The 17,487-nt window shown below is 50.8% G+C and overlaps 2 protein-coding genes across 3 annotated transcripts; both read right to left on the bottom strand.

Annotated features, from left to right (window-relative positions):
* Positions 1 to 456: 456 nt before the first annotated feature.
* On the bottom strand, positions 457 to 1,356 carry LOC119515646 (oxytocin-neurophysin 1-like). The gene is made up of 3 exons (XM_037811744.1): positions 1,192 to 1,356; positions 667 to 868; positions 457 to 558 (listed from the first exon to the last, which is right to left on the bottom strand). The coding sequence occupies exons 1-3, from the start codon at positions 1,309 to 1,311 to the stop codon at positions 503 to 505; spliced, it is 378 nt and encodes a 125-aa protein (XP_037667672.1). The 5' UTR covers positions 1,312 to 1,356; the 3' UTR covers positions 457 to 502.
* Positions 1,357 to 13,061: 11,705 nt separating this feature from the next.
* Positions 13,062 to 14,709, bottom strand: MRPS26 (mitochondrial ribosomal protein S26). Of its 2 annotated transcripts, none has more exons than XM_037811778.1 (4): positions 14,464 to 14,709; positions 14,212 to 14,358; positions 13,999 to 14,122; positions 13,062 to 13,289 (listed from the first exon to the last, which is right to left on the bottom strand). In XM_037811778.1, exons 1-4 carry the CDS (start codon positions 14,673 to 14,675, stop codon positions 13,155 to 13,157), a joined length of 618 nt encoding a protein of 205 aa, XP_037667706.1. In that variant the 5' UTR covers positions 14,676 to 14,709; the 3' UTR covers positions 13,062 to 13,154. The 2 variants fall into 2 exon arrangements, with proteins under 2 accessions (XP_037667706.1, XP_037667707.1); XM_037811779.1 differs by having other exon boundaries at positions 14,557 to 14,705.
* Positions 14,710 to 17,487: the final 2,778 nt, after the last annotated feature.

Raw genomic sequence — 17,487 nt, forward strand, 5'->3', positions numbered from 1 at the left:
GAGTGTGGCTTCTGCCTCCTTCCAGTTCTCAGAGTGTCATTTGCTCCCCAGTGATGACTCCTCCATCCTCTGGCTCATGTCAGCCCAGTTTGGGGCCTTATCCCTGTCTGCTGAACTTTTGAATGTTTCTCCCAATACCAGCCTGCTGTAGACTCCCAGATCGAGTTTAGAAAAGGAAACTGGTTGTTTTCACCTCCTCCACAGTCCGCTCTGTAGTTGCCAGCCCCTTCCCCCGACTCCCGAGGACTGGGGCGGCGAAAGCACCCTCTCAATCCCCTCCCGGCAGCGAGCCTGGGTGCTTCTTTCTCCCTTTGGCTGGCTTTGAGGCTGGTCTCCGAATTCCTGCTGTCACTTACCAAAAGCCAAAACGATCTTCCCTTCCCCAACACCCTCCCCTCCCATTTATGACACTCCGGTGCAAGGCGAAGGGGGAAATCTGCTTTATTTCATTTTTACTGTATCTAAAGGGTTATGGTGAGAGGGTGCCGGCACGGATCCCTGCTCAGCGTGTGGAGAAGTCGGCTTCTGGGTCGCAGGCGGGATGGGTGCGGCAGCCGTCTGGAAGGACAGAGGCTGGGTCAGGGGCCGCCCGCCCCTCGCCCCTCGCCCCCCGCCCACCGCTCACCACCCCAGGCTCTGCCCGGCCCGCGTCGCCGCGGGGCTCACCCGGGCTGCAGCAGATGCCGGCCGCGGCGCAGCGGCCCCCGCTCCCGCACGGCCTCTGGCCCGACTGGCAGGGCGACGGCAGGTAGGTCTCCTCCTGGCAGCGCAGCGCCTCGGCCGTGCCCACGAAGCAGCCCAGCTCGTCGGCGCAGCAGATGCTGGGCCCGAAGCAGCGCCCTTTGCCCCCGGGGCCGCAGGGGAGGCACTGCGGGGACCCGGAGGGGGAGCCGGGGTGAGGGGCGAGGCCCGGGAGGCTGGGAGGCCCTGCGGGGCAGGGTGGGGGTGCGGGGCAGTGACGCTGGGGCCCGGGAAGTCCCTGCAACTCTCTGCTGGGTGAGGAGGGCGGATCATCGCGGGCCTGGAGGCTCTGGGTCGCCCTGGTGCTTGTGGGCCCCAAAGCGGTCAAGGGAGGGGAGTCGCCGTGCACCAAACTCTGGGTGCCATCCAGGCCCGACGGCAGGGGCGAGCCTGTGCCTGGGGGCCCCCGGGTCCACCGAGCGCCGCGGGGGGAGGGCTCGGGCCGCTCACCTGGCGCACGTCGAGGTCCCGCGCCGCCCTCTTGCCGCCCAAGGGGCAGTTCTGGATGTAGCAGGCGGAGGCCAGCGCCAGGAGCGCGAGCAGGCAGCAGGCGACGCCGGGGCCGGCCATGGTGCGGGCGCGCTGGCTCCGGGCTCGGGCGGCTCGGGGGGCAGTGGCTCCGGCCGGGCCTTTTTATGCCGGGCCCCGCGCCGGCCGAGCCCTGTCTGAGAGGGCGGCCGCATGACTGGTCACAGCGGGTCGCTGGGGGTCAGGCCGTGTGCGCCCGGCGTGCGCCCTCATTTGCAGGGGCCGCGGGCGGGGTCAGGGTCGCCGCGTGGGCTAATGGACCCGGCGCAGATGTGGGGGCCCGAGGGCGAAGGAAGGAGGAGGCTGGGCTGGACCAGCCCGCCGGTGCGACAGGGACGGGGGCTGCCGGACCAAGGACTCGGCAGCCAGACCCGGGATACCTGGTACCTGGGGGCGGGGAGGAGGGAGGCGATGATCGGGCCCCTCCAGGTTGGAAAAGGATCAGGCAGGAGTTTTATTATTTTAGTCTCGGTCCACCAGAGACCGTCCCGACTGTTCCACCTCCATCTCTGTGGGCACGTTGATTAGCTACTTTAAGAGCAACCATGTTATCTTGAAAGTTGCAAGGAATTTGAACAGAATCTTTTATATATATATAAATATATATATATATATATATATTATTATTATTATTATTAGAGAGGTTGTAGGTTTACAGAAAAATCATGCAGAAAATTCAGTTCCTATAAAGCCCCCATTATTAATGCCTTGCATTAGTGTGGTACATTTGTTACAGTTGAATATTGTTGTAATTATACTATTAGCTATAGTCTATAGTTTACATTAGGGTTCAATGTGTTGTACAATCCTACGTGTTGTTTTTTTAATTTTCATTCTGGTAATGTATGTACAATCTAAAATTTCCCCTTTTAACCACATTCAAATATAATTCAGTGCTGTTAGTTAAGTTTACAAAGTTGTTCTACCATCACCACCAACCATTACCCAAACTACTCCATGACCAAATAGAACTTCTGCACCAATAATTCTTAGCTGCCCATTGCCTACTTCTGCCCCAGCCCCTGGTAACCTGTATTCTAGTTTCTGGCTCTATGAATTTGTTATTCTAATTATTTCATAACAGTGAGATCACATAGCATTTGTCCTTTTGTGTCTGGCTTCTTTTACTTTACATGATGCCTTCAAGGTTCATTCACGATTTCACATGTATCAGAACTTCATTCCTTTCTATGGCTAAATAGTATCCCATTGTGTGTATACACCACATTTTGTTTATCCATTCGGTTGGTTGATGGACACTTGGGTTGCTTCCATATTTTAGCAATTGTGAATAGTGCCAATGTGAACATCGTGTGCAAAATCTGTTCAAGTCCCTGCTTTCAATTCTTTGGTGATAAACCCAGATGCGGGATTGCTGGTTCATCTGGTAATTCTATACTTAACTTTCTGAGGAACCAGCAAACTATCTTCATAGTGGCTGCATCATTTTACATTCCCAACAACAATGAATAAATGTTCCTATTTCCCCATATCCCCTCCAATACCTGTAATTATCAATTTTTTCACTTTTTACTGTGACTCATAAGTTTTAAGATCAGGAAGTATGAGTCCTCCTACTTCTTTTATCTTTTTCAAGATAACTTTGGCCATTCAGGGCCCCTTACCCTTCAATATAGATTTGATGATTGCTTTTCCATTTCTGCAAAGAAGACTATTGGAATGTTGATTGTGAATGCATTGACTCTGTAAATCGCTTTGGATAGAATTGACATCTTAACAATATTTAGTCTTCCAATCTATGAACACAGTATGTCCTTCCATTTATGTAAGTCTTTTCTGATATCTTTCAGCCATGTTTGATAGTTCTCTGTGTACAAGTCCTTTACATCCTTGGTTAGATTTATTCCTAGATATTTGATTCTTTAGTTGCTATTGTAAATGAAATTCTTTTCTTGATTTCCTCTTTAGATTGTTCATTACCAGTGAATAGAAACACTGCTGCATTGAGTTCTACAGGCACTGAAAGTTCAAAGGGTCCCCTCCACATCAGGAACATGTTTTTTAATAGCTTTTTTGCCATGGTTGTAGCATACCCTTTGCTTTAAGAGAATGGTTCCTCCCAACAAGAGAACGTGCAAACCATGACTAATACATAATTGTAACCCAAATAAAATGCAAGTGGAATAAAATCCACCTGCCACTGTTGAAATGGTCTGGGAGAGGGAGGAGGAAGTGAAGTGCTGGATGATACTTTAATGGTTTTGCCTGGATTATGGGCCTGACATGTATGATATTGATTATAGATTTTTCGAAGTAGTTTATAAAAATCTCCCCACCAATATTTTGCTATGACTATATATATATATATTTATTAATGGGTAATTTCATGGCTTGCTCTTTTTCTTAGGGATTCTTGGTTGGCCAGGTGGCCATCTGGATCTTCCCAGAATCTGTTTCCAGAATTTATTTTACAACACTGCTGATACTACTTGTCTTTTTTAAACTCAGAAGCTTTCATTGAGTGTTAGTTAAATCATTTATTGAGATCTTATGAGGGACTTTATTTAAGGCACAGATTTTTGTTGTTGGTACAATTTGTTGAATTGCTAGTTTTTCATAATTATCAGCTAATGTATTTCCCTCATACGGTATTTTGGTTCAGTTTTGTGAGTGTGAGCCTCTATTTTTATCACAGCTATTTTTTTAGGTGGTAGTAATAATGTTTCTAACAGTTCAGCTACTGCTTACCATTTCTTATTGGGGTTCAGAATATAATCCATCCCTGGTCATTGTCTCTGAGCCTTCAACAGGCCATTCTACCGCTAAGGCCAGTGGCTCCCGATGGACGGGAGCGTGGAACACCAGATAATTCATTGCCCTCTTTCTTTTCCTATAAAGGGAGTTCCTTGATCAAAATCAATTCGGTATGTTCTCCATGATGCTGAATGAGGCATACAATGTGCTAATGAATGGTGGAGCTAGTAGAAGTATAAAAAAGAAAAGGAAGAAAATCCAAATCCAGAAGAAGTGCCTATTCCAGTGGACAAACTGTTACCCCGTCTGTGATGGAAGGGGCTGGCTGGGCCCCAGGGAATGGTGCCCCACTTTGGTCTCTACCACCGATGGTTAGGCACTGAGCAGCGGAGTAGCCAGGTCATCCTTGGTGAGGGAAAGGCCATGTGGTTGAGCCCATGCATAGCCTCAATCCCTACCACCTTGGTCACTTTGTTCACAAACCCAGTGGAGTAGGTGGAGAAAGAGGCTGTCTGATAATCACAGGACAGGCCTACTTGTCTCCTAATTTTTGACAGCCTCCTCTGTGTTGGGTCCTCTTGGTGAGCTTCAAAAGGGGGCACAAATAGTCTCCAACTTTAGATCCATTCTGGGAGGTCCATCCACATACTCTTCCACAAACCTCCACGTTACCAGTCTTCCAATCAACTTCCTGCCCCATCCCTCTCACCCAGGCAGGTCATTACACACATGTCTATCTCTAGGTCCAGGCAAACTGGTTGAGATGCAACACTTCAGGTTTGCCCAACCAGAGAGGTAACTCTTTTTTGCTGTTCTTTAGGGCTACCCAAGAGGAGGACAGCCTTGTGTCATCTGAAAACTTGGCTCCCTTTTTTCCTCCTTGGCTAACTGTTACAGGCAGGAGTCCCCGTGAGACCATAGGTCTGAGCTGAGGAATGGGTATGACTTCAGGAAGAGTGCATCAGCTTGGGCCACGTCTCTGTGCCTTCAGGAAAAACTTGGGTCCACACGTGCACTTCCGTCTTATGTGGTACAAGTCGATTACTGTCAGGAGATGGTTCTCCATGAATGTCAGGCCTTCTGAGGATTTCTCTCTGACTTTTGGAATCCTGCCTAGTCACCACCATGGGACTAGGCCTGGGCTGGCCTGCTGAAGGGGAAAGACCATGGGGCAGAGCTGAGCCACTCCAGCCAAGGGTGTCCCCTAGATGACCCACAAGCATGCAAGGAAGCCCAGGCAAGAGCATCAGAGCTGCCTCGATGACCCACAGCTAACCTGAGATACAGGAGAGTGGAAGAAACATCCAGCTGACTCATAGGCTCATGAACAATAACATATATTTACTGTTTTAAGTCCTGAAGATTTGGGGTGGTTTGTTATGCAGAAAAAGCAAAATGATACACAACTGGAAGTCTCAATGCCAGACAAGGGCAAGACAAGAGCAGTTTTTCAAAGAAGCTAGTGACTTGCCAAAGAGGATAGAGCTTCACTCCAAAACTCTAGGAGGCCGCTCCTGGAGCCTGCCACTGACTCCACAAGCACATCTTGAGCATCACTTGCTCCGCTGGGTCACGCAGCCCAAAACGGAGGTTTGCTTACCCTAGACCTGAGTGTCCTGTGGTGTCCTCTCCTGTCCTAGACACCCCTCAAAGTTGACACCCCTTCCAGTGTCCTGGTAAAGTTTCAGAGCAGAACAATTAGATGTGGCCATGTGTACTCTAAAATCCAAAGACATTCACTGTGCATTGTGTCTCTTTTGTTTAGAGATGAAGGATGCGAGGTAGCAACTTGTCCATCACCTTTTTTCCCCTTTGGTAGAAAAACAATCTGTTTTGCTATTACTCTAAGAGCAACTCATATTTATATAAAAGAATGCATTCATACGATGCCTTTTCTAGTTACATGGCTAACAAGTGTGTGCCGATCACTTCATACTATGTCATTTCATTCTTGTGATGGGAAATAGCTCATTTAAAAAAAATCAAGTTAAGCAGCTTTATTGAGGTAAAATTGACATACCGTAAACTGCACATATTTAAAGTATACAATTTGATAAGTTTTTCTCATATGTATACCACTGTGAAACCATTGCTACCATGAAGATAATGAACATTATATTAAATGAAAAAATGCATGTGAATGGAAGCCATTTGTTTCAGTTTGCTAAAGCAGCCATTATGCAAAATACCAGACATGGATCGGCTTTTATAAAGGGGATTTATTCGATTACAAATTTATAGTTCTAAGGCCATAAAAGTGTCCAAACTAAGGCATCAACAAGAGGATACCTTCACTGAAGAAAGGCTGATGGTGCCTGGAACACCTCTGTTAGCTGGGAAGGCACGTGGCTAGCGTCTGCTTGTCCTTTGCTCTTGGGTTCTGGTTTCAAAATAGCTTTCTCCAAAATGTCTCTGGGCTTCTGCCTCTCTTAGCTTCTCTCTCTCAGTTTGTGTGCATCCTTGCTTGTTCTCCCAGGGCGTTTCTCTTTAAGCATCTGGAAGTCCTCTTTTAGCTTCTCTGGGGCAAACTCTGGGCTTCATTTCTTAACTTAGCACCTCCAAACATCCTTCCGTCTCCATCTCCAATCGTCTTCAAGCACCTAGGTCTGTGTGGGCTCTCAGCTCTCTTAAGGACTCCAGTGATCTAATTAAGACCCTCCCTTGATGGGCAGGGTCACATCTCCATGGAAATATTCAATCAAAAGGTTACACCCAACAAGAGTGGATTAAAAAATCATGGCTCTTCTGGGGTCCATAACAACTTCAAACCGCCACACCATTTACACAAGATTCAAAATTGGTTTAATCAGTGTATGGGGTTAGAAGCTGGAGGAAAGCGGCTGCTGTTGTGAGAGGGCATCAGAGGTGCTTCTATTTCCTGCTCTGGTGATGGTTTCAAGCTAAAAATGTGAGATTAACACACTTTTCTATATGTGTGTTGTACTGAAAAGTTTCAAATAAAACAAGAACGCTCCCTGTTCTGCAGAAGAACTCCCCTCTGCCCAGCCCACCCAGTCTCCCTCACTGACTGTGGCTGTAATTCCTGGACACAATCCATGGAGCAGCTCTATGAGGTGTCTGGAATGTAACTAGTAGCAGGCAGATTGGAGAAGGAGACGAAAATTCAAAGTTCCACTGAACTGGCAAGGAGTTTGCCATTTTTCCTCCTGCCAGTATTGTCCAGCCAGGACTCTAAGGTAGCCTGAAACCTGGAGGCAGGCACCAGACGTGGATGGAAATTGCTCAAAGAGAGAACCTCTCTTTCTGGCCCGAGGAGTGAGAACGGGGTCTCCTAAGGGTCAGCCATCAGGGAATACCACGGTGGCAGCGGAAACAGCCGAGAAGGCAGCAGCAAAGGCAGGGGCCCCCAGCCAGGCATCTAAAACCGACCAGAGGGCTGTGGTGCCCAGAGCATGGGGGCGACTCTCCAGTTCTTTTTACCTCGCTCTGTCTTTTCCCCACGTGGCCCTGGACACAGAGTGAAGTGCGTAGCAGAACAGAGAAAGTAAAGCGCCAGCTTTCTGACCAGAGGACCAGCAAGGGAGACCCTAGGAGCCAGAAAGTGTCAGGAAAACTTCTGAAAGTAGGAAAATCAAGAGAGAAAACCCACAAATTTGGGGACGCATTCCTGAGCTCATGTCCAAGCTGTACAGGCATGGATCTGACCCTGAATGGGCTTTGTAACTCATACATGCAATTCCCTGATCAGCCACTGGGTGGCACACGTGAGGACTGAGCCCAACAGCTCCGCAAACGTTTTGAAAATTTGACCGACATTGGAACCAGAGCCCACAGAAGACAGGACAGACATTGTAGGCTTTCACATATATGAAATAACTAGAATATGCAAATTCATAGATACAGAAAGTAGAGTACATGTTGGAGTGGGGGTAGGGAAGGGGGAGTCCATGCTTAATGGATACAGCATTTCTGTTTGGGGTGATAGAAAACTTTTGGTAATGGATGGTGGTGATGGTAGCACTACATTGTGAATATAAATAATGCCACTGAATTTTATGCTTGAAGGTGTTAAAATGGAAAAAGTTTGTATTGTATGTATGTTTCCACAATTTGAAAAAAAGACTGAAAAAAAAAAACAAAAAATATGTGTGAGGTGGGAGGGGGTTGGGGGTGGATAAGGTACTAGATTAAAGGAGACTAAAGTGACATGACAACAAAACACAATGCATGTTTTTTTACTGGACCTTGATTTTTTTTTTTTTTTTAAGTTATAAAGGACATTATTGCGACAATGCAGGAAATGGGCTGAATATTGGCTCGATATTTGATTTCTTGGGTAATGACATTATGGTTATGTTGGATAATGACCTTGTTCTAGGACGAGATATGCTAAGTATTTAGGGGTGAAGCGGCACCATGTATGAGAGCCGCGGGTGTGGGGACTGGGACTACAGATGCGCAGAGAGCAACATATTTAAGACGGGGTGGGGGTGGGGGGTCCCAGGAGAGAGAGACTGAGAGAATAACAACCACCTGGGTTTCTGATGCCCTTCCTCCCTCCCTTTCTTTCTGTTTTAAAAATGTTCAAACTTCCCCAGCTTATCCTTTAAATTTTTGAGCACTCTGCCACTATCTGAGTGAGAACTGCCCTCTGCTGGAGTCAATGGAGAACTGCAGGGCAGATCTCGGCTGCCTCTGGCAATTCCACTGTATTTGGCAGGTAATTAATTCTCCTTGGTTCACGGTATGAGTTTGAGTCCATTCTCTAATTTCATTACAAATAATAATAGCATCTAATATGTATTGAGAACTCACTATGTCCCAGACAATGAGCTTAGATTTACATGAATTTCTCATTTAATTGCCACAGTAGTATTACAGGTAGGTACCAGTCTTATCCCCATTTTATTTTTGAGGAAACTGAAGCAGAGACAGACTAAGAAACATTCCCAGGGATACTCAACTAGTAAGCGGGGAGCTGGGATTCCAACCCAGGCAGCGTGCCCAGCCTTGTAACTTGAAGCTCTGCAGCCTCTCACGGTGCTTTCTCTGTTTCTGATTTATTCACATGGATTTCAGTGTAAAGACAGTGAGATGGCAAACATGCAGACACTGTTCCATCTCCTTTGGAGATTTATTTTCACGGGGTTTTATTTCAATTATAAACCCACAAAAGGACCCAAAAGCAGAGGTGTGACTCGATCAGCTTATGTCTCCCCCAAATCAGTTTTTCCCCTTAGCAGCAGTTAATATACATGCAAAGATCATTCAAAAACCAACACAAACTTAAATTTCATCATTGCAGAAAGTAACTAAAATACCAGAAATCTGTTATTTAATTTTTTTCCCTAAGTGCTGACTGTCATAATCAGCAGCAAAATATCCAGAGGAAGAAAACCATGTGTTTTATAAAAGGATGCAACAATCCTGATAAATAATAAAAGGGAAAAGGGATAAAAAGCTGCTTCTAAACTTCTGTTTTCAAAAATATATATTTTAATGACTTCTGCCAAACCCTAATTTAGAGATATTTTATATGAAAACTTTCTTAACAAATACATTTTGTATCTTATTATGTTAGAATTAAACTCTACTCATCTTTAGAAAAAAATCACATTTAAAAGTATAAGAATGTGTTTTAGATCAAAAGCATAGCTATTTCCAATTTTTGCAGAATTTCAGAATCCCCCGTCCAGCACCAGCAGCAGCAGGGCCGGCAGTGACCACGCTTGTGGGCTCCAGCTCTGGCAGTGACAGGCGGAGGTGCAGGAGCCGTGGATGAAGTTTGTAGCTCAGCTACAAATCTCCCAGACACAAAACCCCATGCCCAAGCCATTTCTCTCCCTCAGTCGTTGGCATTAAAAAAAAAAAAGTGGTGAAATGTAACACAACTTCCCAAAGAACTCCTATCACTTAGCTGCATGTTTTTACCCTCAGGGAAGGGAAATGCCCCCACACTTGGGGTAGATTATTAGCTATCTGGGACCAAGAGCCCCGGGACCATAGGTGAGGCGGAGCCTTTGACAACTGCGTCTCTAGGTCAGCTCCCTGGGCCCTTTCCAGGCACTAAGTGGGATTCTTCCTTGCAGGTTCTTGACCTCAAGGTCTGTAAACTGAACCATGAAATGAACGCAGGGAGTGTTCTATTTCTTGACCCTGATGTTCATTTTATAATTCATTATACTTTACCTGCTTACTTACGTTGAGGAAATATTCACTAAGTCACCATCAGCAGAAATGACCAGCCTCACTGCTAGGCCTGTATGTCTCAGGTTTTTCAGGTTGCAATATTGCTTTTGACCTCCTGTTTGGGAAGGAAAAGAGTCCAAATCTGCCTCTTCCTGCCAGTGTTGCCCTTATTTCATCAGTCAACGAACCACTGTGGGGACCGGGCTTGTTCGCCAGGTATCTATTTCAACTGTGTACCTAAAAGCCAGGGAAACAACCACAGGTCAAGTTCAAGGGGAACTTTCCTGAGGCTTTCTGGGAACGTTGGATGCCTGTGACTCTGTTCCATGCAGCAAAATGGGAGGAAAAATATGGGCTTCAGGCTTAATTGGGTCTAGTGTGGCTCCTTGGTGGCACACGGCACCCATTAGCCTGGTCAGTTCATTCGTCTCTTTTCCTGCCCACTTAGACCATTATAAGCAGTTTTCCTTCACCTTGCAGCAGTAAACCCTCACCACCCAGCCCAAGAGATGAACAGCTCTTCAGTTTTGCACAGTCTAATCCTCAGGAGCTCAACCACCTTACCATCCCACCCAGGACATCATGGTGGTCCACCTCACTGATGTCAGCTGCTTATCCTGGAGAACCGGAAAGGGCAAGAATCCTGGGTGTCTCGGTAAAACATCCATGCTTGATGGGGGAGATGAATTCTTGGGAAAGTTACCCACTCAGCAAAGTTCCTGTGGGTTGGCATATCTCCCCACCCCAAGTGAAACACAAATTGCACTTTTGTCCTGATGCACCCTCTCTCTACCCAACAGTGCACAAAGCATGGTGAGCCTCCTCTCGGCCTGGGGAAAGCATCTATGTTGGGTGTCCTGTGTCAATGCTTTTACTGGGTAGCGCCTGTGTCTACCACCCTCAAGGTGGGGCTAGAGTGAGAGGCTTCTTCAGGTGGTCCAGGCTGCAGCAAGTATGACTCAAGTCTAGCCCTTGCAACCCTGCAGAGCCAACGTCTGTAGCAGACCCAAATTCTACCTAGAACTTGAGGTGAGAACCAGAGGGAGCTGGTGTCTTGGGCAAGGCCATGCATGACAGGTTAGCTGTCCAGCATTCTGCCTTAGAGCAGGCATTCTACTGTGGGAAACACGCAGTTCTCCGACAAGACCTAGGTGGGACCTGAGAGCCTACCTGTGCGTCCAGCAGCTCCAGGACAATCAGGTGGGATTGGGCCCAAATCAACCCTGAAGATAACAGTAAGCTGCTATTTGTGCCTATATCAGCAAGGTGGCTGTGGGTGGAGAATTAAAACATAGACACTTGGTTTATGGGTAGCTTTGCGTAACATCAGCATCGCCCCATCCAGGACACTGGACAGCAGTGAAGGGAAATCAGCCCCAAGGCAGAGCTCCAAGGAAGCATCAAATTGTTCTCTTTACTTGAAGAGCTGATGGCCTGGGTCTGGATCCTGGTGACGAGGGGTCATGGACTTGGAAAAATCCAAACTGGAAGATTGTGATGGGAGGCTTAGGAGAGGACCTTACACATGGCTGAGCTTCCTGCCACAGGCTGTGGCCCACCTGAAAGCTTGCCAAGGGCTTCCATTGTAGGGGAACCAGATGGTCCCCCTTTTTACCATGACAAAGCCCAAGGCTGAGGATGAAATTGACAAACCATGGCCTACAATGTGTGCCCATCAGCTCTGGCCCTGGAGGTAATGCTGAGCCCTGACCTCAGGACTCTGCTGTGCTGACCAGACCCAGTGCAGTGCCAGGGAAGAGAAAACAGTTACTAGCCTGAGGAGGGAGGCAATGCCCTGATGTGGGCTGGGCACAAGGCATCAGGGCACCACTGGGCCCGTTTGCACCTCTGTACTTTCTTCCTCACCTGGAACACCAGGAGTCACCCACATTTCCTGAAAGAAGTTTCTTTTTATTTCTTGGGGGTTCCCAGGCCCTCACTTCAATGTGTGAGTCACAGAAAGCAGCTGAAATTCCTTCCTTCCTCTGTTGGTGTCTCAGCAAGTTCAGGGGCAGCAGCTCTGGCTCAGAGGAATATGTCCCTTCAACCTCATTGCACATTGGCTGAGGGCCTGCAGCTGAATAGGCAAGAGTCTGTAAGCTCATCCACTCAGCCCTCAGAACCTCAATCACAAATGTTCCCAGTACCCAAAAGGGTCCAAGGTTTTGACAAGTCACATTGGTGTTACAAAGCCTTGGTCCACCAGGCCTCCCCTGCCACCAGTCTGGTGGGTGTTCCCAGGTAGCTGAGTGTCAGGGCAGATGAGTCGCTGAGGCCATGGGTAGAGGCCCACAGGAATGGATGATGCCTCCTCCATGCCTTTTGTGTCCTGGGCCACTAAAACCCAGCATCAAGCAGGAGCAGACCCTTGGCCAATGGTCAGCCTGTGGCCCAGAGGCCAGGTGAACCCTGTTCCCAGCTGGTGCCCTGAAGACCTAGATATGGGGTCAGTGAACTTTTTCTGCAAAGGGCTATATAATAAACATTTTACACTTAGAAGGTCTCTGTTGCAACTACTCATCTCTGCCTTTGTTGTGTGAAAGTAGTCAAAGAATGGGTGTGACTGTGTTCCAGTAAAATTTTATTTAGAAGCTGAGTTCAAGGGGGGAAATCTGCTTTATTTCATTTTCATTATCTCTGAAATGTTATGGGGAGCGAGGGTGTGCTCCGACAGTATCAGGAGCTGATCCTGGCTCAACACATGAAGTCAGCTGTAGTTCACTGACCCTGCCCTTGATGATTCTTAGGGGATGGCCTGGCTGCCCCAGTGCATTCCACTTCCCTGTGAGATGTAAACTACTCTATGGTCTGTGCTCTGCTGAGAGTTGTACAGGGGGCAGAACAGGACACTGTGTTTGGGAGTCCTGACCAAGTGGTGGGTGCAGAGGCCAGAAATGTGAACTGTGCCGAAACAGGTGGAGTCATCCTCAAAAGAAGCACCAGCTGCTTTATTCCAACCCCCCTACCCTCATACACACACGGTCCCTGGGCCCCCAGAGGGCATTGTTCTTACTGGGCCCCTAGGAGCCCCTGTGCGTTGGCTTGACCACCAGTCCTTCTCTGGTGAGCGCCCAGTTGTAGCTCTTTGGTGAGTCCAATGCTTCTTCCACCCGTGCATCCAGGTTCTCTCGGGTGATGAAGTTTTTCGCCTCCTCCTATTGGGAGAGAGAAGGCCAGCTGAGTGGGAGCCCTGAAAGGCGCCAGGCTTTAGGCAGGGGAGAGGCTCCAGTTCTCCCTGGGGAAGGATCGTCTAGAGTCCATGTCCTCTTTTAGGGTCTCACTGATCTCCCAGTGGAATAACATCAGGCAGCCATGAAACATTCCTCTTTCTTGGACAATCATCCCCTAGAACTCTAAGTACCAGCTGTGACAGTCTCGTGTCCTGCTGGGTAGACTCAGTCCCTCAATGTTGTAACCCCTCTCAAATTCTAACTTGTCTTTTCACCTCTATGACTTTAATTCAAGCCTCATCCATTCTCTTTTGATTACTCCCAATTGGTCTCCCCACTTTTAAGTCTCACACTTTCCAGTCCTAGCCTGGAATATTTAACTTTTCAATAACTTTAACACCTGCAAGACAAAATATAAACTTGTGGAATGTGAGGGTCCCTCCCTGAGACACTTGCTTACCACCAGCTAGGCATCTGAACAATTCCCACTTTCAGCTCTCATCTCCGGGTCATTGCTCCTGACAGGTACTCTCCTTGCACTCTTTCCCCAAATCCTCACCAGGTGACTCTCAAAACTCAAGGCTGCGCTGTGTGCAGGTAGCGAGTGCCCCCCTTCACTCTAGCAAGACCTGGCTCCTCTGAGTTCCTACTGCTGCACTACGGGGTCTGTCTCCCTCGCAGGCTGAGTTCCTACCTGCAGCTGCAGCACTTCTTGCTCCTTGAGCTGCACCCAGGCCTGCGCCTCGCGGGCCTGGCAGGCTTTCTCCTCGGCTTTCCGCTGCTCCTGCTCCCGCGCCTCCTGCTGCAGCCTCGCTATCCTGGGAGGGGCAAGAGGTCAGGGCTGAGCGAGGCGAGGGTCTCTCCCTGGCGGGGCCGGCAGCCCCGCCCCGCCTCCCGCCCCACTCACCGCAGCTCGTGCAGCCGCTGGTTCTCCGCCTGGTTCCAGGCCATCAGCTCCCGGTGCTCAGCGGCGTCCTCCAGGGCTTTGCGCTCTGCCAGAACCCCGGCCCGGGCGTCGTGCACCTTCTTCCGCACCTCGGCCACAAACTGCAGCCTGGACGGAGACGCGCTGAAGGTCGGCACCCTCCACGCCACCCCCACCTCAGCTCACACACCCACCCGCGGGCGCCGACGGCCACCTCTCCCCTCCCTCACACACCTAAGGGCGCCCACCGTCTGGCGGTACTCCCGGTAGCGCTCAGCCAGCACGAAGAACTCCGCAGGGTCCACCGTAGGCAGGGGCTTCACATACCCGACCTTGGACTTGGCCGGGGGGTCATGGCGAGTCTTGCGGCCGCGCGCGGGAAGCAGCGACAGGACTGGGGGCCGGCACCAGGGCCGGGCGCCCAAACCACTCAGCGCGCGCAGCATGACTTGAGTCGCAGCCCCGCGTTCGGCGCGCAGCCGTGGCGTCACCCGTGACCCGAAAAGGTCGCGAGGCACCATGGGACGTGTAGTCCTGGGATTTCGTCGTCCCGCGCTCGCCTGTGGGCCACGCGGGCGCGCTCTCGGCGCGTCTTCACCCTATGGAGTCCGCTGGGGGCTGCGCACGTGGCGCTGCGACCCTGGCGACCTCTGCGGCCAGCACCTTGCTCCCCGGGCTCTGCCAGCAGGGACCCGTTCGCCCCATTTCCCCTCCTGCCGTCGGGGCCCGGCCCGCGTCCCTCCAGCCCCTACGCGGGGAAGCGTCCCAAGTGGGAGGGGGAGGGATGGGGAGGAAGAAGAGAACTCGAGGCGACAGCTTCGGATACCTCACACTTTTATTGGCGGGCAGGCGGGGCGGGGCGTGGCGCTCGGGGTTCGGTCTGCGGAGGGAAAGGAGCGGTCATTCCACCAACCGCTCTGGGCACAAGACCGCCGAGCTTCGGTCTGCCTGGTCCCGGTCCCTCCCATCCCGTCCTGGCTTCCGGGAGCAGGACGCGGCCACCGGCGGCCTGCCTGCTTCAGGGTCCTGCGGACGCTTTTCCCATCTACAGGCTCGTGCTGGTGGGGATCCTGAGGACCCAGTGTGGGAATCTTCAGCTCCTGGGGCTACGGTGTTGCCCACCCTCGACAATTCTAATATGCAAAAACCCGAGCTCACACTGATTTAAGTTAGGCGATGAGGCTTTGCCTTATAGGAATTTATCACTGACTGTTTTACTCTGCACCTCTGGTGTACTGTAAAATATGTTCAGTTTGCAAGATAGTAATAATAAACCATCTGCCTGCACCTGCTATGGCCCGGGGAGCTCTGCAGTCACTGAGTCATTCCTGGCACTTGTCAGTGACCTCCTGGTCCTGGGACCTGCTGTCTGTGTGTGTGAAGTCACAACCCTTATCCCTTCTGCTACCTTGTGACACAATGGCTTCCCATTTCTGCCAAGAAGGCTGGGAGACCCCACTGCTGCCATTGTCTTATTTATGGAGGGTTTTAGTACAATTATGTCTTTCTACTAATGATTTCTTATCTTTTACTTTATCATAAATATCTATCATGAATTGCCTAGAATTCTCCTGGGAAATAAGGATAGCAGAGGGCACACTGCTCTGAGTGCAGTAGGGGCACAGAGAAACAGAGCTGGGGGGTGGGGTGCTGTGGCAGGCTGCATTACAGTGATGGCTCATTTCCCTCTTGCATAGCCCCCAGCCCTTAGCCCTGGTGACCACTGGTGACCAGTGACTGGGATCAAAAACTAGGGCCCTCACCCCACTCACCAGTAGTGTCTGCATCAGGTGCTGCTTTCCGCGGAGGGACCACTTTGCCATGGCCCTGCCCACCCAGGGCACATTATTCTCCGGGAGACCCAGGGCTTCGCTGGGGAAGTGACGGGCAGTCTGGCTTGGGCTGCCTGCTGCAAGTGCCCAGGACCCTTCCTCAGAAGGGAGCCTGGACTACAGCTGCCCCCCCCCCACCCCCAGGCTCAGGGTAGGTGGTGCTGGGGTGGTCCATCACCCACCTGGAAGCCCACGGGCCTGCTGGAAGCCCCAGGGTGAGCCGGAGGTTCGCTTCCCTCCAGGGTACCAACCGTGGGACCAGTGTTGAGACTTTGAGGGTCCAGGGTGGGCTGTCAGCAGCAGCAGCAGTAGCAGGAGGCCTAGACTGTGGCTGGCCATGGCAGGGCTGCTCCCATGGACAGTGGATAGCACTCAAGGGGCCTGACACTCGTGCATGTCCCCCCTTCCTCTTCTTCCAGGGTCCCCTTGGACAGCAGGCACCTCAGGGCTGGCTCTAGGGTCTCCTAATGCCCTTCCCTCTTCTGTCACTGCTCTTCATTCCAGGCCTACAAGGGTCCAGCTGCTCAGGACTCCCTGCCTGGGCTGGGAAGGAGGGTGCTCCAGGGGACCTGGGTTCTCCCAGATGCTGCTTCTGCACCTCAGGCCTCCCCCGCCCAGGGCACAGAACCTGGTCAGCTCTGTCGGGCTCACCCCTCCTTCCTTCAGGGAGTTCCAGAAATAGAAGGAAGGTTGGGGAGGGGAAGAGAAGCTTCAGGCCAATGGATGGATGGATGGACAGGGAGTTCTCCATGGGGACATGAGAGCTTGGGGTACCTGGTGCTGGGGGGTCTGGGGAGCAGGCCCTCTGCCCCTTTTCTCTGTGGCCTGCCATACCTCACCTGGCAGTTTGGGGTGTGCAATGGCTGTATGGTGGTGGCAGGGAGCAGCAGGCAAGGGACAGTGGAGTGGTGGGAGAGAGAGGAGGAAAGGGGCTCTACTGGGCATGAGTGAGGGTTGGAGGGGCGTGGGATCAGGGAGAGGGGCAGCGCGCCATGCACCCAGGATGGAGCTCAATCCAGGAGCCCCCAGCCCTTGGGGAGGACAGCCGTCTCACTCACCGAAGTAGGTCTGTGTGTGGACAAGGTGGCTCCTCTGGGCGGCAGCGGGACCCCGTCCGACAGCTCTGGGATTTATTGGTCAGGTGGCTCCACCCCCTGCTCCCAGCCCACAGCCTCCAGTGACGTCTTGAAAGTGGGGAGGGGAGCAGCTCACCACCCAGCCCCTTCCCATCTTCACTCCACGAACACACACTAGGTAGACGCTAGTCTTGGGGCCACCAAGGTAGATTCCCCCTCCTCCATCTTTCCACTCCCCAGGCTGTCCTCAAGCTCCCACTCCTGAGGCCTAGAAGAGCCCAAAAGGACACAGTGTCCTGGAAAGGGGTGATTTCTAATGACACCCTGACTCCCACCTAGCTCAGGACTCT

The sequence above is a fragment of the Choloepus didactylus genome, chromosome 19 (assembly GCF_015220235.1).
Source record: "Choloepus didactylus isolate mChoDid1 chromosome 19, mChoDid1.pri, whole genome shotgun sequence".
In the NCBI taxonomy this organism is placed as follows: Eukaryota; Metazoa; Chordata; class Mammalia; order Pilosa; family Megalonychidae; genus Choloepus; species Choloepus didactylus.

Excerpts from the sequence above, each read along its gene's own strand:
- LOC119515646 (XM_037811744.1), bottom strand. The coding sequence starts at position 1,311 with ATGGCCGGCCCCGGCGTCGCCTGCTGCCTGCTCGCGCTCCTGGCGCTG. Across the intron at positions 869-1,191 it reads GGGACCTCGACGTGCGCCAG|TGCCTCCCCTGCGGCCCCGG; the intron begins GTGAGCGGCCCG and ends GGGTCCCCGCAG. Across the intron at positions 559-666 it reads CGGCATCTGCTGCAGCCCGG|ACGGCTGCCGCACCCATCCC; the intron begins GTGAGCCCCGCG and ends CTGTCCTTCCAG.
- MRPS26 (XM_037811778.1), bottom strand. The coding sequence starts at position 14,675 with ATGCTGCGCGCGCTGAGTGGTTTGGGCGCCCGGCCCTGGTGCCGGCCC. Across the intron at positions 14,123-14,211 it reads CAGCGGCTGCACGAGCTGCG|GATAGCGAGGCTGCAGCAGG; the intron begins GTGAGTGGGGCG and ends TGCCCCTCCCAG. Across the intron at positions 13,290-13,998 it reads AAGAAGTGCTGCAGCTGCAG|GAGGAGGCGAAAAACTTCAT; the intron begins GTAGGAACTCAG and ends CTCTCCCAATAG.